The 26165-nt window shown below is 38.7% G+C and overlaps 1 protein-coding gene across 1 annotated transcript in view; it reads right to left on the reverse strand.

Annotated features, from left to right (window-relative positions):
- grid1a (glutamate receptor, ionotropic, delta 1a) overlaps positions 1 to 26165 on the reverse strand; it is a 260773-nt gene that overhangs the window by 14003 nt on the left and 220605 nt on the right. The window contains exons 6-12 of the mRNA XM_067610467.1: positions 23174 to 23347; positions 19952 to 20113; positions 18712 to 18831; positions 9034 to 9135; positions 7632 to 7829; positions 5385 to 5715; positions 2564 to 2702 (exon numbers count right to left, since the gene is read on the reverse strand). Coding sequence (XP_067466568.1) covers positions 2564 to 2702; positions 5385 to 5715; positions 7632 to 7829; positions 9034 to 9135; positions 18712 to 18831; positions 19952 to 20113; positions 23174 to 23347 — 1226 coding nt within the window. The remainder of the gene's footprint in view (positions 1 to 2563; positions 2703 to 5384; positions 5716 to 7631; positions 7830 to 9033; positions 9136 to 18711; positions 18832 to 19951; positions 20114 to 23173; positions 23348 to 26165) is intronic.

Here is a 26165-nt window from a genome sequence, read left to right on the forward strand (position 1 = left end):
GTGACCTGCCCCCTGACTGTGTCCTCTGGGAAAGGCAGTGTTGCATAGTCTCTCCCCATGGGAGTGGTGAGTACCCTTCCTTTTTCGAGCTAACATTAAGCCAAGGGCAGCAATGGCCCCACACAAAAGATCAAATTTACAGTGTAAATGTCCTGTGGAATCCGTCCTCCAGTGGTTCTACAATGGTGCAAAAACAGTTGCCGCCCTCAAAGGAGGTGAATTGCTGGTCAGAAAGAAAAGAGCAAAGTTTCCATTTTACCTGACCTTTAGGTCTGTCTGTGAAAATGATACAAAGGCAGTAAGTTCTCCCTCTCTGACAGGGCATGGACACCAGCATAAATCAGGACTCAATTTGACCTCATAAAACTACAGTAGGGTTGCTATACCTAACCAGTGGGTCATTTAAAAAAAGGACAACTAGGGAGGGACAACTAAGGACAATTAAGGACAACTAAGGGCTAATCCAGAGTTGCCCACTCTGTCTTTTTATGTGGTAAATTAGAACTTTGTTTGTTTTGTATTTTGATTCAAAAGAAAACCTTTCATTAATGTGCCAAACAGATACCCTCTTTGACTGTGGGTAATGTTAGTCTCTTAAAACATTAAGTGGGCAGGTAGAGAACCACAAACAAGAGGAAGAAGAAAATAGTTTAAAAAGACTTAAAGTGGCCAATTTTTTTCATTAAATCAAATAACTTCCATTCTGGAGGTTAGATCTAAGGTGTTATTTCTTCTGTCTCTGTAATAAAAGACAGCAATCACTTTGCTGCTCAGATGTGACGCCAGACATACAAATATAGTTTAAAAAATTAATCTGATCCTTCCAACATGTGAATCCATCTGTCCTCAGTATGACCATGACTTTTTTTTCTCCCATAATTTAGAGGTTAGGCAGATTTACTAAGCCTACTGGCAAATTATACTTTGCGTCACAAAATGCTGTGTCACAATAAGTTCTCAAGAGTGGTAACACTAACACATATTATGTAATTGGGAAGTGGAGCAGTAGAGTTAATTTGAATGTGCTGCTTCTAAGAAAGACCTAATGCTGGGCAATTTAAGAGGTGTCTCATGGATGTCAGGAAAGCAATGGAGTACAAATGAAAGAGCAAGTTCTCTTCTACCTTAGCTTGGAATACTGGTTGGAGAAATTTATAAAAATATTTTGGAATTGCAGTCATATCCTCTATGCTCATATACTATATGTAAGGCAAGGCAACTTTTTTATATAACACATTTCATTGATTTCTTTACAGACACAAACAAACAAAAAAATTTAGTGTGTGAGAAAAATGTTGGACACTTGAAGATTTATTAGCTTTTAACTCCAGAACATTTTATCTCTCAGGCTTGTTTGCTTCAAAATCTGTTTGGATATTAGCAAACCAGTGAATCCCACACAGAGTACATGTTATATCAAGTATTTACTACTGAGAACAGCAGAGAGGGATATGTACAGCATGAGTTTGGATTGTTCCAAGTCAAAACTTGCTTCGCTGTGTACTTTCCACCACCCCCCTACACTACCTCCTACATATAATTATTTGCAGTAATATTGATTTTATTCCCTAAACTGCACAAAACTATAAAATGTAAGATGTGAAAGTTGAGTAAACACATGCAGACAAGGTCTCTTCACAGGTGAGCTGTGTGCTGTTTAGCATTCACTCTCTCTCCTCACATGTCCACATGTGGCTATTTGTTCAACAGAAGACAGACCCAATACAATCAAATGCCCCTCTGCCCATTCTATTGGGAGAGACAGCACACCAAATTGGATTTACTGACAAATAACATTTGGACTGAGGACAGGTGAGTTGTTAGGCAGTGGGTCAAAAATTACAGAAAAGCAGATAGACCAAACAAGTGCAGCTGACAAGAGATGCACACAGATGAGCTTTCAACCTGAGATACAGCGGTTGTTGCTGTAGTTAAAATTACCGCAGTATGTACTGTAATTTATACTATGTTTTGAAAAATATTATTCTGTTAGTTCCACTAAACAAAGATGTAACTATAATAAAAAAAGCATACTTCAAGAGCCATACACTCAAGGTTCACACAGACTATGTTAACATGAAAGCACGCAGAAGCAGAAGCTTTAAGTGCTCAAGGTGGTTAATATTTTTAATTTGAGGAAATATACTAGTATTTTTAAAGAGTCCTTGTCCTATAAAGTATATTTAAGTGGGTCAGTTACTTCAGCGATTGAAAATAAACTCACGTACAATAATTGTCATATCTTCACATTGACACACATACAATATTTGACAGTGAATTTAGTTTACAGAATGTACTATTTTCACAGTAAGATTGATAATATAAATAAAGAAATAACTGCTGCAAGTGTAATTTCTGTGCTTTTGTCATTCTATACCACAAAATAATGGGACAATTAGAGTAGTTTTGTATTGTACATATACTTGCAGAACATATGCAGCACTAAAATGAACCAATCCTTTTTGACAAGTTAAATCCCCTGTTGTGTCAGAGCTCCACAATAACTGAACTTGAGTTCAAACAATGTAATAAAGAAATGTGAATTGAAAGTATTGTGTCTTACCGGACAGCATTGTCCATGCGTGACACAGTGAGGTAGGCAGCCAGGTTAGCTGTGTAGGACGAACACACAATGAGGGTGAAGAGCCACCAGCTGCCCATGACGATACGCAGAGCTACCGACCCCAGGATGGAGTCACTGCCTGTGGAGGTTCAGGTATAAACACACAGGTATAAAACATAGAGGCACTCATTATCATCATCATCATCTTTACATGTACTGTGCAGCATCACATTACTTATCACCACACAATAATATATCTTATCTAGTGCTGCAATTTATTTATTTTCATTATCGATGAATCTGCCGATTAGTTTCTCAATTAAATGATTAATCATTTGGTCTATAAAACATCAGAAAAGAGTGATAAATGTCATTTTGTTTCTGTTGTTTCTGATTAATTTTCCTTCAAACAACTAATTGACTAATCGTTGCAGCTCTCATCTTATCCTTAAACTAGCATGAATAGCAAGAAATGATGCACTGGAATCCTATTTAAAGAACACATTTTGTATATGTGATGTAGAGCCAATGATAGAGTGAATAAGGTAATGTTGCCAAAATGTGTAGGCACGCTTTATTATTATCAGGTCTTGTTACCCAATTTTATTATTTCAATTACTTTTTATATTACAAGAGAGCCAAGAAAATAAAGGCTTTTTAAATTAATACAGCACGTTTTGAGTGACAGGGATTATTTCCAGCATTTCAAATAAGCCTTCAGGAGATTGGTGACCTCAATGAGACAAACCGAAAACAGCATTGTGTGTGTGAGAGGGGTAAAGTGGTGGTTCTGGTACACCACAGTCATACTTTCTCACCAGAAAAGGATTTCAGTGTCGTTTCTGCACATTTATAACAACCTACTGAGCATTGACTTTGTATAGTGTTTTCATGAAACTGTTCTTTTTTTTTTAGGTTTGCAAATACGACTTTGGAGATAAAGTTTAATATTCTAAAAATGTTAAATGAACTAATAAGCATGTGGGTGAGCCAACCAGTGATTAGTAAGCACTCTGATACTGAAACTGACACATTTAAGTTTATACATTTTTAATCACACACCAGTTGGTGTTAAAGCTGCTACAAGTTGTAATTTTTTATCGCTTTTGAGACAATAATCATATTTGAATGCAGCAGTTGACTTATTTTGTGTAATTATTGTAAGTTTTTATCATTTATGTTCCTATGGGCTTAGTGTATTCAAACCCATGTACCCTAAAATGTTACTTGCACGCTTGTATATTCTATTACACATCCCAATCCAATTCTTTTCAAAGAGTGCAGTACTCATTTATATTCATTCAATATTCACTCCTTTTAACGTGCTTCCCTTCATGTCTTTAATCCCTTGAGGGAGGGGGGGAGACTGGTTCATCACATTAGCTTTTCTATCTCCAGTTTCTCTCTGTCATACTGACTCTCTTTCTCTCCAAATATCCAAAAAACATCTTATGAGGTGCATGAGAAAAATGTCAGCATACATTCCAATTTTGAAAAGTAAAGCCATAGAAATGTCATCTGAAAGATTCAGGAGTGTGAAATGTAATGAAAACATATTTGTCTGAAAGTGTCACAATCAACACAGCTGTGCCCTTAGGACAGCTTGGTTAAAAAAAACTGAAGGTCTTGTCAGATGCAAAGCACTCCAGCATCAGTCATTTTTATTATACATGGCTTTGACTGATTTCTTAAGGTCAACGAATGTGAAATGTGCATCTTGAAACTGGATCTTACCCCACTGTAAAAGTCCACTGTGGTGCAGTCTCTCTCATCTTGGAAACAAATTGATTAAACTCTCTAATCATAAGGAAAAAGTGTCATTTTCATCTGTTCTCCAGGACAGTTTCAGATTTCTTTATTTCCTACCTCTCCGTGACCTCTTTATAGGACAAAAGAAAGGCAGTCCCCATTTGTAAAAGGCAGTGAGAAAAGTCAGTATGTCTGTGGGTGGATAGTTTAATCTGCACTGAACATACAACAAAACCCAGCCAAGTGTTGGCATATCATTATTAAATCATTGGGGGGATACGGTTGCCAAGTTTATGCTCTCTGACAATGGCACAGTATGCATCAGCAGTCAGATCCATATCAAAGTGACCTATGTCATCCCGAGGGAAAAAAAAGCATTTCACTTGACTGAAACAAAAAGTGGCAACGTTGGAATGCAAGCCAGAAAGAGGAGAAAAAATGAAAGACAGAGAAAAGACGTGGAATTCAGCTTTTCTTGAAATATTGTGGGTGTTGGGTTAAAAAATGCTCATAGGCAGTGTGCCAGACTTTGATAGATGCAGTTCAGGCTTTAACATCAGTTGCTGAAGTAGTCATTTATCCAAACCGGACATACCTGGATCTCCACCAGACCTAAAGATGGGACGTTCTCCTTGACAAAGGCACCTTTAGAAAATGCAAGGGTGGGCGTGGTGCCTCAAACTGACTCACTACTGAATCAGCATTTGCTGTTTACCGACATCCACATGCATTTTAATTGATTTGATTTGTTTTTATTTCAATCTTCTTTCTGTAATCCCTTTAAAATGTCTTTCTTCCCTTTTATTCTGCTTACATTTAATGTTACATTTGTGAACTGCATGGCTGGTACTTAGTGTCCAAAGATGTGCCACTGAAGGTCAAAAGCAAGCAGGTTTTCGTTCAGTCAACAATGACACACTTTATCGGTTAGTACTTTTCTGGTTGAAGGTTTAGTAACTAGTAAGAGAAATTGACTTGTGTTTGAAATGAAAACCCGCCTAACCTTGCCTCTCCACAGGAGATGACAGCTTTCCTTGCATGTAGTGGTGGCCAGACTCAAACTATCACCTACCTTGTTGTACAAAAGCACCATAGACAATCCAGATGGCGCTCTGAAGCGAGGTGGAGACAGAAGGCGGTGGATGGCCTCCTGTGTTGTTGTGGCAGCGCACTGCCTGGATGCGTCTGAGCAGGAATATCATGATGCCTACCACAGGGATGGCCGCGGCAATACACGCCCATACTGCCAAGTCAAATGGTGCCAGCAAAGAGAAAATGTTTATCTTTTCCTCTGACTTGCGCATCAGGATTCCCACTGAATAGTCCAAGTAGCGTTTGCTGAAATCCACCACACTCTCGCGCTCTGGCGTGATGGTGATGGCTGATATGGCCAAGTCAGCTTTCTGTGGATGGAGATTCATACGTTCTTTTAAGTCAACATAATATGTTTAACACTTGTGTTCATTTTTCTTTTTGCATTTGACCTCCAGGAAGTGGTCTTGCACCAATTTGGTGTGCATATTTTCATTCCTGACCAGGGGAAACCTGTTAGTTTTATGACACTACTAAAGCCCCTTTTACAAAGGCAATCTATCCCTGAAATGTTCAGGAACATTTCCTGCATGAGGTCATGTGTGAAATGGGAGTAGGGATCGATAGTCAGGGAAATCTGTACCACCAATTCCCCACCTCAAGACCTAGTAACATGTCAGGGAAAATGCCAGCATGGCTGTGTTGTGAATGAAAGCAGTAACATTTCAGGGACAAGCACGTAAAGGGTTATGTCCGTCTGACAAAAGATGCTTTCATGTGGAGCAAGCCAATCAATCACAAGACTTGACGTGTGGTTGGTGTACTGCGAGTTGGGTGGTGCTAAGTTTTGGCTCATCTGTTTTCAACATGGTGGCTGTGTCACAAATTTTCTCATATTATGGCTAAAAAGTACACTAAAATAGGTTTCTGGAAACATTTGAGGAAAGAAATAGGCAATGCAGTAACATAATCTCAATTCATATTTGATCAGGGCTGCCTAGTTTGAAAGTTTGATCTGAGTTTCGTGAGTCTTTCCCTCTTCTTCTGTTGAGTTTTATGGCGGTTGGCATCCATAAGTGTTGCATTACCGCCATCTGCTGGATTTTCCCTTGACCCATCTGTTGCGGCATTGCCATGGCATGTGTGAAAAGGCACAAGATGGAAATGTTCCTGAATGCAGCTGCATGTGTGAATAGTGAAAATCACTAGCGGTGCCTGAAATTTACCAGGACCTATGTGTGAAAGAGGCTTAACACTCTTCAAGAACCACCATCAGTCCACATTTTAAAATTTTAAGTGAGTGTGTCTCCCAACTCTTTACTCAAACAACTTCTCTGTGCAGCTTCATGCTCTGAGCAAGGAGAAAACCTTTTGATTTTGGTGACACTGATCTTTCATCATTGTAGACCAAACTTTGCCTTCCTTTATATAACTATTGTATTCTGTCATCTCCCCAGTACAGTTGACTCTGAAGATAATAACCAGGGAGATTATTAGGCCTTGTTCTTTTTGCTTTTGTTTGTTCTCTTGCTTATCATGAAATCAAGTTTGCATTATTTCCAGTCTGTATTCTCCTGCCTTTTCGTGGGAGAATACTGTCATCAATGTAACATGGTTTTTCTGAGTGAACATAACTCATTTCAACCCACAGGTCTTTTGAACAAAAAACATCAGTCTCTTACAGTCATTGAAGCGAAAGCATGCTGGACCTGGTGGCAGTAATCATATTGGGATTGTTGTGTTCAACACCACATGTTCACTCTGCCATTGTTCAATCACACAACTCCCTCTGATAAACAATAGTGTGAAGATTGTAGGTTGACACTTGCAGGGGAGCATGTGACTTAATAAAAAATCTCAACAAAGTGTGGGGTTTCTCTTACAGATATAGTATATAAATCTTATATAAATCTTTATTTTTCTGCTACAATGTAATGAAAAACACACAAACCTTTACCTCTATCAAAGGGATTTAAAATCACATTATCCTTATGATCCATAACAGCTTTTGTCAAGTTCTCAAACTTTCCCTCCAACAAGCAGAAATCAGACCGCAATCAGTCAATCTGTGATGTCACACACTGGAGAAAACTGATTTGCAGATAGATGCTTTTGGCTCGTGCAATGTTTTTCTGATCTTTTCCACTTTACTGAGCGTTATAATTGGGCTCCCATTTTATTTCCAAACAAGCCAATGTGGCTTGACTCCCAGAAAAAGGATTTGGACTGACATCTGGACATTGATTGACTGAGATTTAAAAAAAAAACCAAAAAAAAACCCACTAACCTTGCCAATGAGTTCTCCAATCATGCCATTCCAGGATCCATTAGGGAGTGCTGAGCCATACTTCCCATCTCCGACTTGGTAGATGTCATACTTGAAGCCCAGGATCTTGGCCAGGGCATCCAAAACATCAATCGAGAAACCCTTGTATCTCTTGGGTTGGCCCAGAATGTTTTCGGCCACCATCACAAAAGGCTCTTCCTGTACAGATGAATATTGTACAATTGCTCAAAGGAGGTTTTGGAGAATACATTACTGACATAATGATAATGCCATGAAATGTGAACGTGTGCGTATTTTGTCTCTAAGACCAAGGTTTATCCTCAAACTTGGGGAAAAGAGTAGAATATGTGTGTACTTAATCACAAGCATGTCATTTATCAAGATGCATCATAATCTCTTCGGGGCCATATTGGCGACTGAGGCGAGGACACATTCAGTCATCTTAAGAACTTTGGGGTGACACCTTTTTATGAAGACCTTCTAAGGTGATCTAAGTCAAACTTCATCATAATAAAATAGTTTCCTCAGCAACTGTTGACCTGTAACACATGGCACTATGGCAACTGCTATGGTTCATCAATGTGGTAATTGCCATTTTAAAATTTATCGCCTCCCATCCAGGGTTCTTCTTTATGGGTTGAAAGTGTCAGGGCAGCATTAAATGGGTGAAGGAGGAGTAAAGAGAGCTGAAAAAGACAGGGAAACAGGGACAGCGAAGAGAGGGGGAGTGTTAAAGTGGGCAGGGGCAAATGACTTGATTAAGTGACACTGCCAAGAGAGAGCTGAGCAGAACTTATGTGAATAAATATGGTGCAGGTAAATCATGTGTGAAGAAGAAAAAATGAGAGAAGGGGAGGAGAAGAGTGCGATCCAGCGGAGAAAGGAAGTCGCTTAAAGACGCTGCAAGAATTGGAGAAGTTGAGGACAAGCTGCTGATTGTAGAGTTGATTTTAAGGGTGTTCTACAGATTCACAGGGATGGAGGAAAGGATATTAAAAATCCTTCTTCCAAGAGTGACAACACCAGTGACAGTTTGCAAAACCAGGATCCTGTGTTGTCCTTTGTTAGTTCTTCATCCATCTGAGGGAACCTAGGATTCAATCTTGACTGAGACTTTTGTATTTTATCGTAAATTCTCACATAGTGAAAACTTTGTTTATCTCAACTGAGTTAAGAACTGGACAATTTTTTTGAGACAGGCTACTATTAAAGACAGGACTTCATTTATGTTTTATCTCTAAGTGTGTACTTCACAGAGAGACAAACTGCTGCTTAATCAGTGGGTGTAAAAACCAACCTCCATAAATGTGTTGATGTGTTTGCTGTGGTATCTGTTTTCTTACTCGGTTATTTGCCTACTCAGGTCAAGTGTTAATACATTCAGTGTACTCCCACAACTTACCAGTAATGTTACAATCTTCAGCGTCACTCCCTGCATACCGCTCTCTATCCGATTCTCCTTTAGGCTACCATTCAAACCGCGGGTGGAGTCCCAAGATGCCAGCTGATTGGGAGAAAGAAGAATCAGATAGATAAGGAAATGAGATATATAAGGAAACCACAGTTCAGGTCTCTGAGCGACAAAGGTTAAAAAACACTTAATAAATCCATCACCGATGTAACTAAACGATGAATCCTGTGCAGTGGGGACATAAAGTGAGTGAGCCATAGCTAAAGTAATCATCCTATCTGCCATTTTGCGATTTAATTTGTAGTGACAAACAACACTGAGTGGCCAACATCTATGTAAACATCTGAGCTGGTTACCAAGACAACAAGCTGCAGCCATTAGCTTGCTATCAGGACCCTCTATTCAAGCTCTACTACTGAATGCTGCAGTGTTTTTCCACACTTGGTAAGCACTCTACTGTATAGTTACCATTAATCATACAGATTGAAGGTGGTGGTGATGAGGATGATGGTGAGGATGAGAGGGAAAGAGCAGAAGTAAAATATTAAATAATTAGAACTTTAAGTAGACATCATGCTGATTATGTAAAAATTGCAGAATGAAAAACAAGCATACAGATATAATTTTCAGACACATTACTCCTCAGTTTGAGTCTGGTGCTTGAATCTAAACTATCCCTGGACTTCCAAGCTGTCAACGTTTTGAGGTATGTCTCAAGTTGTGGAGGTGATGTTTGTTAAATTTTTAATCAGTCCTGCTGGCTGGACAAGGATTCTCAAGGATCTGACACATCATTTGGAGGGTCTTTGAGATTTGAGCTGACAGGACAAGAACGGTGGCCCAAGGCCAAACAACAGGCCTTTCTGGCCACAGCACACCTCAGTCCCCAAGCATACGTATCCCCCTGGCAGGAGCCTCATCCAGATACCTTTCCCACAAAAACAGTGTGTACTCCACAGCAATGAGACACATCTTTTAAAGCAGTAATCAGTAATCTTTTCACTTTTTAGTTTTGTGAAATTACTCAATTGAAAGTGTCCAATTATAGGTGTACTTTGTTTTTCTTCCAGCTTTTCATTTTGGATCACTGTGGTTTCTAATTACAAGCACCATCAAAAAAGAAACAACTTGTTACTTTCCATCTGTCAGTAAGTTTACCTAATTCCTATTAAATACAATTCACTCAATATAATTTACATTTCATAACCAACATTTATTCATTTATTTTTTTGTTGTAGTTGCTCATGTGAAGAACTCATTCTCTGTTACTGATGCTACGTTATCACAGCTCGTGTTCAAACTAGGTAACTTCTGACGAGGAGAAGCTGCACTCGTGTCTCATTTAGGCACAATTCCATCCTGCTGAATCTTAATAAGCAGCTTATATGACTCACTCTCATCAGCGAGGGAAGGTTCATATAAAATGCTGAAAGACTGTTAGTCCTCCAGAACATGGCTCTGGACATTTCATTCAGTATTAAGAGAAAAAAGTTACCAGAGATCAAAAAAACACTATTTTGTATCCTTCTGCTGTTCCCCTTGGCTACCAGTCAAGATTGATGAGAAAAACAAAATGAACAAACATAAATCTCTGTCACTGACACCATTTACAAAGGCAAACTTGAAATTACAAATGATTACACAACCAGTAGAAAACAATAATTACTACAGATGCACCAGGCAAAAACAAATGCTTTCATCTGTGAATGAAATAGAGGCATGCGAGGCGATGACAGAGGCTTCAGAAGAAAATTTCATTATGAGTGAAATCTTTTGTTCATCACAAACCATCTGCAGAGCATGTGATCCTCCAAATACTCAGTCTCAAGAGTTACACTGCATCGCTATGTACAGCTTCACTGCAAACTCCAAGTGAATCATGTTTATAACCCGCAAGCTTGTGTGGGTGAATATAAACAATTTTCTTCCCATCCTTCATGAGAAGCCACTCATGAAATGTGCCTTCTTTATCTTTATCTAAGCGCCGTATGCATGTCAACGATATGGAGATCAGTTGTTCATGGAGCTGTTCATTATAAACATAACATAAGGTTTTGCAGTATTCATTTACATGTCTTTATGTACCTAAAAGCTTAGCTGTTTCTGCAGTTTACTTAGATCAGAAACATATGAAATGAGATTGCTTACTATGACAGTATATCGTGATCCATATGTGGGTAATCGGTGCAATTCTGTAGGTAAACACTTTACAACCTAAATCTAATTGCTTGTCTACTTGTTTGTCTGTGTATGTGGATGTATGAGACTGTCCAGGCTGTGTGTGTGTGTGGGTGTGTCCAAGTGTGTGTGTGCAGAGGCAAAATGTCACTCTGCGTCGCTTGCTTCACAGGGGGCTATTTTCTCCATGAGCAGCTTCATCCTCGGTGAAGAACTGTGAACAATCTCTGCTCTGTAAACTGAAGAACACTAAAGAGGAACACTTCTACTTCAGAGCTTTGCACACTGAGACGCCACTGGGAAGGTCACAAACAATACATACAGGAAAGCCACACTGCCTGCATATGAATGAGTAACACTTGACTGGACACATTGTGATTGTCGACAACCAGCTTTGAAAATGTAATTTGTGGATGAATAATTACTCTTCTCTCAAATGTTAAACAAATTACACAGGTGTCTTCCTTTGACAAATAAGTAAAACACGCGATTTGAGATTTTCAAGGACATGACAGTGAAACAGGAAGCCTTTTTTTTTTTACTGAAGGGGATATATAAAAATATGCATAATGATACATGAAAGAAAAACTGATTTTTGTTGCTTGACGCCAAATTTCTTTTAAAAAAAAGCTTTTCTAGCCTTTTTCCTGCACCTTTCTTTGAAGTGTCAGCAAACTGAGGATTTAAGTTTTAGATAGTCCTCCTATAAATATGCATAGCAATCAGTCACCATGAGTTTACCTAAGTGAGATCAAAACATTCTGTTGTTTCCTTCTGCCTCTTAGCATACTGAATATGCTTTGTGAACTATCCTGCAGCACGGAAAAAAAACGGAAAAAAATCGAGCTAATGAAATTTTGCATTCTGCCGTTTAAAAAAAGTCACAGCAATAACAGGACAGCCATTTAGCTAATGGTTATGATTCATTATACCTTTAAAATAAAATAATCAATTGTAATGGGGATGAGTAAATGCCAGTGACCATTTGAAAAAGATAAAGGGATGAAAGTCAAAAAGCCTTGGATTCATAGCGTCAAAACAATCTCAATTACAGTATGTCCTAGTGTTATAGGACATACTGTAATTATATGTCCTACATATAATACATATTATTATATATATAAGTCTTATGGAAAGTTCCCTTTCATAGAACCATTTAAACTGCATCATTATAGATGTGGAGCCATCGTCTGAGCTAGTTGCAGCTATTCTGCTTCTCTTTTTCCCCTGCTAGTTTAGTCCGCTAGGTGCTTACATATTGACAAGCCCATCATGCTACAGAGCTTCTTATCGACCCACTATTCTTTGTCTGCCTCACCAGCTGAATTGACAAGGCTGTGCGTGCTTGTGTGTGTTGAACTTAAATGTAAAATTTTAACTGCTTGCCTCATTTACTGCTTATATCTTGTAAGGTGTCTCTGCATGTGTCCCTAACTGTGAGATTCTTATTAAATACACTCTATACATGTCTTTAAGAAATACGCACGTACATGTGTACAGTACATCCATGCGATAATATCAGTTGGCGTCTGTGTGCATGTTTATTTTACATCTTTCACTTTGCATCTTCTATCCCAGAGGAAGCCGGAATGGAGCCGATGGTGTTATCTCTTATCACCAGACACACAGTGAAAAATAAGCTGGCCATTTAAATTAGTCAAGACAAGAGGCATCTTATCTGTCCTGATACACTAGAGATGAGCTGGGCAGGCATGGCGCCAGTCTGTCACTATAACCTCTTACAGCAACATGAGGCAGGATTCACTTTATACTGCCATGCTAGACAACAAGTGTAAAAGAATAAAAACCTGAAAAAACTGAGACAAGAAGGGCAAGAAACATGAAGAGAAGAAAAATGCATGAAGTGAGTTCATTCTTCTGTCAAAAGAAAATCACTCAGGGCAATAAGAAATCTGTACCATGAAAGCTGTAAATGATCACATTTTCCTCTGATTTTCTTCATTCTCGCATTTATTTACAACTACCATATATAGCTCCTAGATAAAGTGTGTTCTCCTGGAGAATAGACTTGGCACAGAATATTTATCAGTGGTTAGATCAGTGCAGAGTACAAGCAGGCAGAGTTATCTTCTATTTTGCACTCTGTTTCAACGCACATTGTTATGTTGCTTATAAATGAATGCATGCAAGAGATAGAGAAAGAAATCTGTTGGCTCACTGCGTACAGCGTATGCTTCATAAATAAAGTTTCACAGCCCAAAAGTGAACATATGATAGCGAGAAGGATCCAAAGTTACCACAAAAAAGTGAATTACTGATTCTGTTTTCAACTCATCATATCCACTTATGAATTCAAAGTGATTTTTTTTACTTCACCTCATGAAGTGAGAGCAACAAAGGGCAGGTAATGGAGGTGATGCTGTGCAAGTAATTTAACTGAATGGCTATAAGGTTGGCAACATTTGTTCTCTACTGTTTTTTTTTTTTATGATGGATGGGAGCACATGAGAGAGGATACATTATGAGATGTGGAGTAATACCATCCACTTTTCAGCCAATTATTTGGCCCTCTCAAGGGGATTTACTTTTGCCAGTGTGGCAGTAGAAACGACCACAAGTGGGTACCGGCAGTTTAATGCTCTACTGTTAATGCAGACTCTTGTGAGAAAAGGTAGTTCACACACAATGACGTAGTGTGTACAGTTCCAAGTCACAAAATTATAATGTTGCTGTAATTAATCTTCTGAAAAATAACTTGATCAGACTAATACTGTGTTTTATGCTAATATGTTGGATATGGACAAAGAAGCTTTAGGTAATTTGTTAATTTTAATGATGTTGATCGAGCATCAACAGGTGTCTGGCACAGTTCACAGTGACTTGTGATGGAATTAAATATAACAAATCTAATTATCACTTTAGAGATGGGTAATTATCTAATGTGAGCACAGATCCTGCATAAAAGAGTGGAAATGTACCAACACTACATTTACAAGTGTAAAATACAGTAATGATGATATTGCTTTGTTGTTTGCTGTTTTGGCTTGTGAAATGCAAGTTGCTGGCTCACAGCACCATTCTTTATCCTCCTGCAGGTGAAAATCCAAGCAGGTATCGGAGATTTCAAAACAAAGGAGCCAGAAAGTGAGTTTCTAAAAGCTAGAAACCTCAGTGCCTTGAAATTAATCACTGCATCAACAACCCCCCCTTTCTGACCTATTGTTGACAAGAGAGAAGCGCCCTTCAGGGACTGTTTAATGGCATTTCTACTTTATGAGCCAGTGAGAAATTGGGTTGAGCAAAGCACAAATACATCGGATGAATGACTGTAGCTTTACAGATGCTGCATGCAGTGGAGCACATGGAGCTACAGTAACGTGAACCCCACTTCCACTGCAGAATACATCAACTATCACAAGTTGGAGGGTGACAATGGATAGTAGGAAAATTCTGTCCTGTCACCAAATAATAGTGACAAAAGTTGAACTGAATGCAACCAAATATCAGCACTCTTTTCTGGCAATGGAGGACAAATTGTGAGCCGGCTCTTGGTCATGGCTGCCAGATTTGGTTAGGTTTTGGGATTGTGGACTTGATTTGATTTAGGCTGAGAATCCGTTCCAGTTAGCAGCACTTCAGCTAGCTTGGGGCCAGTGTTGGAACCCAATATTGAATCGATTTGTGCTAATTTCGGTGTGTTGGTAAGAAGCTGGCAACAATGTGTGCCAGATTTAGGCCACTGATGGCAAAGCCATTTTGGCTACTGGGGAGATCGGGATAGTTGCATGTATTGAGCAACAAAAATCCTAGATTCACTTTGAATTAAAGGGGACCTATTATGCTTTTCCTCATTTTCTGTCATATATATAATGTTACAGTGTCGGTGTTCATATAAAACAAGGCCACAGTTTCAAATAATGAGGTAAACATATGTAAATGTAATCCCCATGAGCAAAAAGCTTAGGTTTCAGACAGGCTTTGAATATTAGGTTTCCAATGTTTTTTTCTTCTTTTGAAAAGAGCTGATGTCAGTTTGTGACAGATTTCTTAATATCATCATCTGCTCCAGGAACAGTGCACCCACAAGTGTGTGTTAATCAGCTGCTCTCATTTGTTAGTGGTGGAGTTCACTGCTCCGCTCCAATAAATTATTATGGCATTTTTTCTCTGTTTTGGGTGTAGTCATGCAGAGCGCGTTTTTATTGGAGAATAGCGCCGCTAATGAAGCTCTGCTAATTCGGTGAGGAACACGGTGCATTTCCTATAGATTTTTCACAATAAAAATCTCCCATTATTTGGTCATTTAAAAGCTTTTCATATGAAGCAGCAAAAGCAGGAAATGTTGAGTAACTTAACACGACTTTGATATGGCTGCCCCTCAGCAGGCCTCTGGAAGCTGGCCAATCAGAACAGTGCAGGCTCCTCTGGAGGGGGGCCTTAAAGAGACAATAGCTAAGACTGCCTGTTAGAGACAGAGGCTGAACTGAGGGGCTGCATAAAGGGCTAGTATAAGATAAATAAGTGAATCATGCAAAGCTACTGAAGCAGAGTCTAAGGCCAATGTCTCAGGCAGCCATGTAATATATTATTTTCAGTGCAGGTTAGGTTAGAAATGCCCTCATATAGCATGTGAATGGTATTTTACATATTATACTTTAATGAAAAAAGTATTTTGACGAGCATAAAATTGAATGAGGAGAATTTGGCAACTGTGCACACCATTGAATAGACATGCATTGTCATGATAATTTTTTTCTATAAAACAGAACAAATGTTACTAAAAATGTGATAGTAAATAAGACCACAGTAACAATGCTGGCATTGTTACTGTGGACACATTTGAGAGATAAGTCCTGCATGATGCATGCAAGACGCTTGGCTAGGAGGAACAATTACATTCAAATGAATTGACTTTTCTCTATGAAGAGCTTGGTGTAAGCTGGAAGTCATTAGCAATATCTGCTTAGAGACGAGCTGACACATCAATAAGAGCAAACTGGGAAACCAAAACAACAACAACGGCATCGATCACTCTGCAGCAGCACTGGATGGTGGAGAAAACTCACAGTATCCATCCAGGAAATAGTATTTCAGTCTTCATTACAGTTTCTAACCAGAGAGACGCCTCATCTAAGAGCCATCAGGCTGGGGAGAAAATGGACTGAATGCAGATAAACGATGATGGAGAGGGAGGAAACCAAGGCTGAAAAATGGGGAGGAAGGGTCATGGAAGAAGTGAGTGGGGAGAAGAGGAGAGGATGGGGAGGATTGGACATGAGATGAGAGAAAAAGATAAAAGAGAGAAGAGAAAAGGGACAAAATGAGGATGGCTCTTATAGGGGGTTGTGGGTTGGGGGTAGAGTACAACATGCAATCACTGTTACACTCCACTCGAAAAAACACACAGGAACATGACATTCCATTGCTGAGGAAACCATGTAATGGTATGGCTTTTCTTGATGGCAGGCACCAGTTTTATACAACACAGGGCAAGGAAAATGCTGAATGTATATATGGGCAACCTATTATTAGAGGAACAGAGAGGAAAGATACATGAATTTGTATCTGTTTTCTCTCAGTAAATGGTTCTGCCAAGTAGTGGGCAGACACACAGATAGACATGCCAGGTAATGAACAACAACACTGAATGCATTTGGCATCCCGTTATCTGGCCTTGCTGTCCCCTTCTGCCTCTAATGATTTTGAGATACAAGGGACCACATGCTAGTGTGCTCTCTGGCCTCTGTTCTCTGTTTTCCTGGCTGCATGCTCTTAGTATCTGAGATCCAAAACAATGTGTACAATACATGTTAGTGTGTGTCATGCTGTGTATAAATGTGTGACTCAGCTGGTGCACATTAATGTGCCTGAATATTCCTCTTTTTGTGTGTGTGTCAACACATGGCACTGCGTGTCGTGCGTCTCTTCCTAGCTAATGCTAATGGCCACGTTATGATGAATTGGCTTCATGATTTCAGTTAGGCTGAGTGGTGATTAAATCTTCATTACCGCTTCTGGTCAGTCCTGCTCTACATAGATTGCCAAGAAACTCAATTCCTCTTCATTCTGCAAGAAGCCCCTGACTGAATCAGGACATCCAAAGCGACAAACAAATTACATCTAAGAGAAGAGTGCACAAATAACACTCTCAATCTCTCACTTGTGCTCTAAAACACTCAAAACAAAAGAGACTCAAAAAAGTTTCATCGACTTCACAGTCAGTCACATACCCTTCTTGTTAGCAAAACATGCAAAGGTCTGTGCTCATCTAACAACAACAGATCAAACATACTCTGACAATAGTCAAAGTAGAACTAGTATGTTTTTTTCTTGTTTTTGCAGCAACTGTTAACAGCACAGTAACATTTTATGTTTTAACTCACTTTCAGTTCATGACAGCCAAGATGGTTGATGTGCTGAAATGGAAGATTATAGCAGACTGATCTGATTAATTCAGGAGCTCCAGTAGAGGGCATCCTCATACTTAAACCTCACTGACAAATGTTAAGCCCTATGACTGTGGTTCTCAGGGATCAGAGTACAGCTGGTTCTCTATCCTACCAGCAAGTTAATTGCATTCATTCGACATCCCAGAAAAAACAAACAAACAAACAAACAAACAAACAGAAGAAAAATAGCAGATTGAGAACCAATGGTCTATGAAACCCCAATTCAAATAGCAAATGGGTAAACAATAGACAGTTGGAAGCCCTCTGTACAGTATTTGTTCCTTTCAGGCGCTTCAGGACAATGGTCCATTAACCCCCAGGAATTCTAGCAAAAGTGGTACTTGGTTCTGATCCTTGAGGACAGGTGTCTTGCAGATCTTTGCTCTTCCCTGGTAGTAAATGAGCCACATCTGGTATGTACTGTATCTACCTGACACCAATGTAGAGAATGAACTATTAGAGAGGAACAAAAACCTGCAGGACAGCAGTTTTAACAGAGTACCTAAACTTAAAGAGATTCACAGGGGGGCCCTGAGAAAATGAGAAATGGTTTAATTCAAGTTGTATTTCTCCCCTCACACAGTAAGTAGTCACAACGAGACAATGTGTGGTTTCACAATACCCGCTGTTCACTCAACACCTACAGAATGGACAGTTATGTAAGTCTGTGCAAATTTGCATCTATCCAAAAAAAAAAAAAAAAAAAAAAACTTCTTAAATGGACTTCTATAAAGAAGCTCTGTACTGTAGTCTAATAGATTTATAACTAAGACATGGCACAGTTGCTTAACTTTGTGAAATGAGAAAGGTGGAGCACCCTGCCGTGGGATACAGTAATGCCAACAAATAGCACAGCTACATAGTTATTTCTGACACACTGAAAGAAGAAAAAAATAATCCACTATTACTGAATCTCTGAGCTAGACATGGATAAAACAGAATTCACTATTTTCTTTTTATTTTAATCTACTTGCCACACTATGACAATTAATCTCAAACATCAGGATGTGTTAGTAAGTGTCCCATGAGGTGTCCTTAAAAGACAAGTAGATAAAATATATACAGAATATTCTGGACTGACCCGTTTCACATCTTTCCCAAACGTCTCACTGTAGCTGGTTCCAAGAATCTCAAATTGCACATGAGAATTAGAGCCTTCAGCGCGGAAGTCCATCAGTCCTGTCAGGCCACTGATCCGTCCCTGTGGCAACAGCAAGCAGAAAATAGTTACTGTGTGAGATGTCATAACAAAGCAGTAGAAGTGATGGTGATGTTTTATTGTATTCCTGTTGGTGTTTCTATTCTGGAGGTGTAGGCAAAAAAACCCAGCCTTCAGGCATTAATAGGTTATACCACAGGTAATTGAAATTAAATGTTTGCATTGATTTAATTAACTTTTCTGTAATGATTATGCGTAAAGCATACCTGTTTTCTTTGAGAAGAGTTAGTTTGGGGAAAAAAGTTTAATTAGGTTTGGTGGCATTTTACAGAATATAATCATCAAGGGGAAGTTTTAATTGTTGCTCACCTGCCTTTAAAATATAACTCAAAAGCCTTTAGTGTATTTAGTCATTTGACCAGGCTTGTAGTTATGAGGTTATCAAGGAGAATTTAATTCAGTTCAGACTAATGGTGTTTTGTAGTTGAGGTAAAATCACTTGTTATGGAAAATTCTGATGCCTTTTTGAAATAAGTATGTACTGTAAAAGGAATCAAATCAATTTAAGGTAGTTTACAATTTGGTTTGAATTATACCAACACAACAATCTGATAGGAGCACCACTGCTTTGTTGTCTCTTCATGCCTCGCTCAGTCATCTTATGTCACACTTTAGATTAAACCAGCGTTGACTTAGCAACAATGAAAAGTTCTATTATCATATTGAAATGGATGAAATCAAGCCACCTTCCAGTATACGTGGCCTTATTTCAGTGAGAGCCCAGAGGGTTTGACAAGCATGAAGCAATCAAAGCCCAGAATCTGCCACAAATCCATCCTGAGACCAAACCTGGAGATCACATTTAATAATCAGCTTCCTTGAGGATATTTAAAAAAAACAACAACTGAATTTAAATCTGATGTGAGTCTCCAGCAGGCATCACAGTAGTTCAATGGACTTTTATAAGGAGAGTTATAAGTGTATACAACATATTTATACTTTATATTTTTCTTCTCTAGTCTAAATTGACACCTCAACAACTCTAGATACAGTATAGTGTTTGTACATGACTAGTTACATTATTTACTGTCAAAGAATATTGGTGAAATTATCTTTTCTTACAAAACAGCAAATATAAGGAATGGCAACAAATAGATTATACCTTTTGGATGGTATCCAACATGGACCATCCTCCATTCCATGGCTTAGTGGACTTCCTCATGCAGTTGAGGCTTGCCATGCTGTGCCACTTCCTGTCCTCCAGTTTCCTGTAGAAGGCGTTGGCCAGCATCAACACACTGTCATACAGGTAGAGGTTGGACACCTGTTTGGGGAAAAAGGCAAGCAATTTTCAATAAATGCATTCTTGTATTTTGTTATTATTCTCAGTACTGTGCAACACACAACTGTGTGCAAATGTAAATTCCACAAAGAAAACAAATATTTGCGTTTAGGGCTCTAACAAATATCCCACATGGTGCACCCTAGTGAAAGAAGCAGTGACATGAAAGCAGTTGTCTATTAGTCTTGTTCTGGAAGGTTGGATGGTGGAAAAACAATTCACAGTAGGGAATAAAAGCTTGTGTCCTTGTTTGGAGAGAGAATGGACAGCACAGGGACAACTGGTGAGATGTTTTTTTCTTTTGCATGACAATGTTATGGCTGCCTTTTGGTGGGGACACAAAGAACCAGTTTCTTTATGTATTATAACAACAACACTGAAGAATGACAGTAAAGTAAGCAGCAACCTGGCATTGACACTTGCAAAACACAAAGGTAATGATAGAGTACAGTAGTGTGATGCAAAACACAAATTATTTCTGGTTCAATCATCTTCCCTCTTTATTGAATTTCAGAGCTGCCATCAGCTCAACTGTCTCCCTTCAACTACAGTGCAACCTGTCAGGAATCATGTCTGCTGCCTCTTGTCGCTGTGTGAGAGTGGATTTCATAGGTCCTCTGGGTGAAGTCAAGTCAAATCCTTCCACAGCAGAAGATCCATGGAAGCAATACTAGCTGCCACTCCAGGCATTCAGTTCACGACAGGTTGAGACTCTCAGTGGTAACACATTACACAAGTAAAGTTCACTTGGCTCAAGGTCACTCAGTCAGAAGCTGAGGGTAAAGTCCAGGTGAAAGGCAACTTAGTAGCTCTGGATTCATGAGGTCATACCACAGTTGACGAGTTGTGGAAAGGATTATTACAGGAAAGCACTCCAACCTCTTCATTGTTTAACTATTCTAATGAATACTTAAACTGCCATTACCCGATATTTAACCCTGTTTCATGTGAATTATAGAGAACTGTGAGTGCACACACCACATGTTTTTGCCATCTGTCCAGAGCATGGATGAAAAGGAATGTGAACATTTCAATAGACCTACAGGGAACACAGTCATTGCACTCCAGATGGATTGAGCAAAAGAAAAGTCTAAGAGGTGCAAGATGGCGCTCTTAACTCTCTGTGGAAAGTAATAAGTGGCAGGGTGAGCGAGGTTACTCTGAAGACCCAAAGGAGGGAATGACATTGTGTTAGAGAGATAACAAAGCTGTGACTGTACTGAAGGGCAGATCTTCTTTATTGACCCACAATATCATCCCGAATTTACCTTTGTTTGGTTTCCTGGTTGACAAATCCTTAAAACAAATCAGAGATAGAATAATCTGTTTTAGAGCATACAGCACTTTCCACTATGGAAGCCTTTGTTACACAACAAATAACAAATAATATGATATTTCTAGGCTTCCTGCAGTTTTGATATATTCACAGTTCTAAGTAAATTGACACATTAATGAAAAACAAGCTTTTATTTACTTTAAAACTATATTTTTATCTGCCCTGCCACTTATTCTCCAGTCACATTGAGTCCAAGTCATTTATATTCATGAACATGCATGTCCCTCATAATTACCTTATCTAGGGAGTTTAATCTATATTCAGTTGCATACATTATCAGTTAATATTTGTATTCATGTGGCACTTCGCACATGCGTTTGCTGCACTACACTGTCTCACATCATGACTGCATGCATATGCTGTAATGTCACTTCTGAAACTGTGAAAAATGTGTGTGATCAAGCAGGTATCATGCCCATAACCCCTTACAGCACATGTAAGAAAAAAGACCACAACACGCTTGTTTTATGGATCTGTCACTCTGGTTGATAACAAGTGTCCCTCCTGTTGGCTGCTATAGAAAGTGGATGAAACATGGTGGTTGTTCCTAAAGCATGAACACGCTGTCCTATAAATACTTGCAGCAAAAGGGATAAAAAAAAAAAACAAAACAAAACAAGGAAAAACAAAAACACAACCTTGCCATGAGTGGAATACTCAATACAGTGTCGTCCATCATGCTGCCTCCATGTTGTGTATTCACCTCCACAAAGCTCAGAATCTCTGCTAAAAGTAGCTTATTTTGGCGGATTTATGACTGTTTGGGACATGCTGAGGATACACATGAACAGTGAAGAGGTGGATTACACTTTGAGAATGTTCTAGCGATGCTTTGATACTTTTTTCTTTATTTGAAAAATTGGCATCATTAGAATCCATTGAAACCGACTGAATTCAAACTGACTACACCCGCTGCTTTCTGTCAGTGAGGAAACTGCCAACTTTCAAGCCTACAATGGGTGACACTCAAAAGAAAGGTTTTAGGTGGAGTATCACTTCAAACTGTAAAATAACTTGAATTTCTGCCACAGTTAAAACTAAATGTATCTACATTATGTGCTTAGTCTGTACTCAGCATGTATTCTAATAATCATTAACTCTTTGATGTTTTATTGCTCATTACATAACTATTTAGGGGCTACACATTTTAGTAAAACGCCCTTTCTGATGAGTTCTTCTGGTTAGATGATTAAGAAAAACTATGTTGTTTTTTTTTAGGAAGGGAACCTTTTTTTGTGGCAGATTTTATGTGTAGAGCTTAGGATAGGACACAGTCTTTGTTCGACATGTAATGTTACATATACGTAATGTAAGAAGTTATGTTTGTGTCTGACAAATGTTTCATCACTGCAACAGCATTTTTGGTGTGTAATAGGTCTTATAAGACTTATAACTCCCAGTGCCACCCAGTCCAAATGTAAAATGCATGACACGATAAATGACTAACTAGCTAATGTCTTCTTAAGAGGTTGTTTCTAACAAATTTTCTGACATTTCAGCTGCTTTTTCGGACATTACTGCAGTTGTTTGAAAAATGAAAAATATCTGGCACATATGTTTCATGATTGCCTATGACCATGTGTATTTTGATGCATATTTATATCCAGTATATTAAATACATGTAAATGTCTGTTAGTAAAATAAAATAAAATTAGAGGTGGACCTACATTTCAGATTTTTCAACAATAAGACTCAAGTGGTTTTACCTCCAGGGATTGCAGATAGCCCTCCTGTGGGTCACAGAGCAGGGAGGAGATGCGATGATTGTTCCTCATACAGCGAACGTTGGTGTCCCTCCACAATGGGAAGATCTGACGAATGATGGTCATCCGCCCCAGAGAGCTATGAACCAGCTCCATGATGTCTGCATCACTCACCTCCTGAAGACAAAGACAACATAGGAGGACTTTTGGTTAAGAGATCTTTCCCTCTTAAGTGTAGTGTCATTTCTTATCTGATTGGGATTATTGTACAGTGAGGAATCATGACACAAACTATGAATTAGCAGTTTTTGAAGAGCTGTTTCTGAGTTGAAAATGAGAAACAAAACCTCGGAGGGGATTAAATGGCTGTGTCCGTCTCTTAAGGAATTAAAATATCAGATGACACTTTAGGGGCGACAGAGAAATTAGATATGAGACAAAATGAGGTAAAGTGAGGATAGTTTCCACTGATAGAAGCTAGAGTTTAAAACGTCAACTGAGATTTTTTTTTCCAATTTCTGTTTTTAGGACATAATCCCATTGTATATTATCACTGATCACAGACCATTTCTATCCTAACACTAGTTTAATAACTTACTGAGTCACTGTTTTCATCTGGTTAAGGAGTTGTGGTTTGAGGCCAAAATACAAAGACTCACATACAGAAAAAACTGTAATTTGTGTGTCATATTTTTAGATTTTATCATATTTTGTCAAGAATTTATCATCTGGAAAACTCACTTATTTTGCTATTCACACTGGACTAACAAATCAATAAACATTTCAAGTACATCCCTCACAATAATAACACAGATGACCCTTGGCCCTTTTCTGTGTGTTGTATGTGTGGAGGGTCAGTGGAGATCTACCCTGTCAAGGGTCAGATCAATATTCATGAGACATTGAGCTGCCTGCTTCTCCAGATCAGGACAATGGTCAATGCTGAAGCAGACAGTGAGTCTCTTGGGGTACGTTGGGTTTACATACGATCTGACAATAAAGCTGTGAGGTTACTGTCTGGTCAACACTTAAGCAGCTGTGGGTTGATATAATCATTCATCAAACATGCCTGAGTCCATGCTCCATAACTGTTTTCCTAATCAGACGTTTTGAGCTCTCTGCTTTGCATCGACCTCTTGGTTATTACTCCTGGTCCCTGTCCTCCCTCAGTGTTAATTTCTCCTGGCTCTCTTCCTCTACATAGTGCCTTTCCTCTTTCATCCTGATGAGGTTTTCAATCCCTTACTATCTTGCCATCACGTTTACGTGCTTTATTTCACATTATTTGTCAAAATGCTCTTTTAAAACAAAATCTGTATTTAAATACCTTTTAGATTCCCTCTTCTTTTTCTCTGCCATATGCATATTTCACTAAATGCAAAACCACTTTATTGTGAGCAAACCAAATTGATAAAACAGGTTCTTGCAGTGATGGTATTCCCAGATCTTTCATCTGTGTACAGCATGAGATGGTTCTAGCTCATCTAGTTTTATCCTCTGACTCTTTCTCTGACTCTTGACAGTCAGTCAGGTGGAAAGTATGAATATTCATGAGTTGCCGTGACACATTAATCAGATGAATTATGCTGCATGGTTCACAGAGTTGAACCCTCACGTCGAAGGTAATAACTTCCAGTGCCATCCAGTCCAAGTGTTCTGTCACCATCACAGGTAACATTTGTGTCATAACCTGACCCGGCACTGACACTGACCAATGGGACATGGCTGCCGAAACGCACGCCTTTTAACCTCTGTTTGAGGAGCAAGTACAGACCATTAAGTCACAATTTGGACACCACTATGATATATTCCACTTGTACATTAGAGAGATAAAAATAATCCATTAGTGCATAAAAAAGTATAAAGACGGACACACCAAGGCCTCCTGGTGGGACTACTGTGGTCATCCCATGCATAGTTGAACCCAGAGATACTAGAAAAGCATTACTAATCAGATCATACCAGCAAGTCAAAATGACAATATCAAACCATTTCTGAACTATCTGGACACAAGCATCCGATATAACAGCATAAACTGCTTTTAAAATCTAAATATATCACAAAATCTTTTCAGGTGTTAAGCTCAATGGAGGTAACACACTCAAAGTCTGAAAAAAGTGGCTACAGCATGACCATGTTTCAATGTCAGCTGACGACCAAAATACATTAATCAAATCAAGTTCAGCTGACAGATAGGCTAAATTATCCTCTTTGTGCTGCTCAGTCAATGTTATTAATCTTTGACTAGAAATAAATAAAAAAATTTACCGGTAATCATGACAGCGATTTAATTAGAAGTTAAGGTGCTTTTTTTCTTTTTCTTTTTTTTTTTTGAAGCTGCAGGCAACTAAATTGAGAGGTAATGGGAGTCAGGGAGGTAGAACAAAGCTCCATGTGTATGACAATAATAAAAGTTGCGCTTGCCTGTAAAACACATACATGTCTTTTTTTAATGTCCTTTCAGTGTATTGTTGAGAAAAAGAAAATTAGTGAGGCAGAAAATAACCCCAAGATAACTTCCAGTTACCTGGTGATGAGACTGGGACTTGGTGTCCTATTGTTCTTTTGCAATGGAAAAAAAACAGCTTCAAACATAACAAGCAACAAATAACACAAGGTACCAGCCTTTTTTGATTTGTGAGACTCTGACCTATATTATCTGAGGTATAACTTTCAGCATATCAACGCTGATATTCAATTAAAGCTTTCTTCCTACACATAAAACAACAAATAATAACTGTAAATTATGCAAAATTGAAGGGTTTCACAATTAAATAAATCACATTTTCTATTCAGACAGTGCTGTTGTGGTGAAAATTGATCATTAAGTACTGTACCTAGAATCACATAACACTGCATATGACAAAGAGAGTAGATATGTGATGATATATTTTCTTGTTTTTCACAGAGTGAGGACAGATACGACACATCATTCATATGAAAAAATATAATATACACTTAGGAACACTTGTATATCAAAATGAAGTATATGAAG

The sequence above is a fragment of the Thunnus thynnus genome, chromosome 14, assembly GCF_963924715.1.
Source record: "Thunnus thynnus chromosome 14, fThuThy2.1, whole genome shotgun sequence".
In the NCBI taxonomy this organism is placed as follows: domain Eukaryota; kingdom Metazoa; phylum Chordata; class Actinopteri; order Scombriformes; family Scombridae; genus Thunnus; species Thunnus thynnus.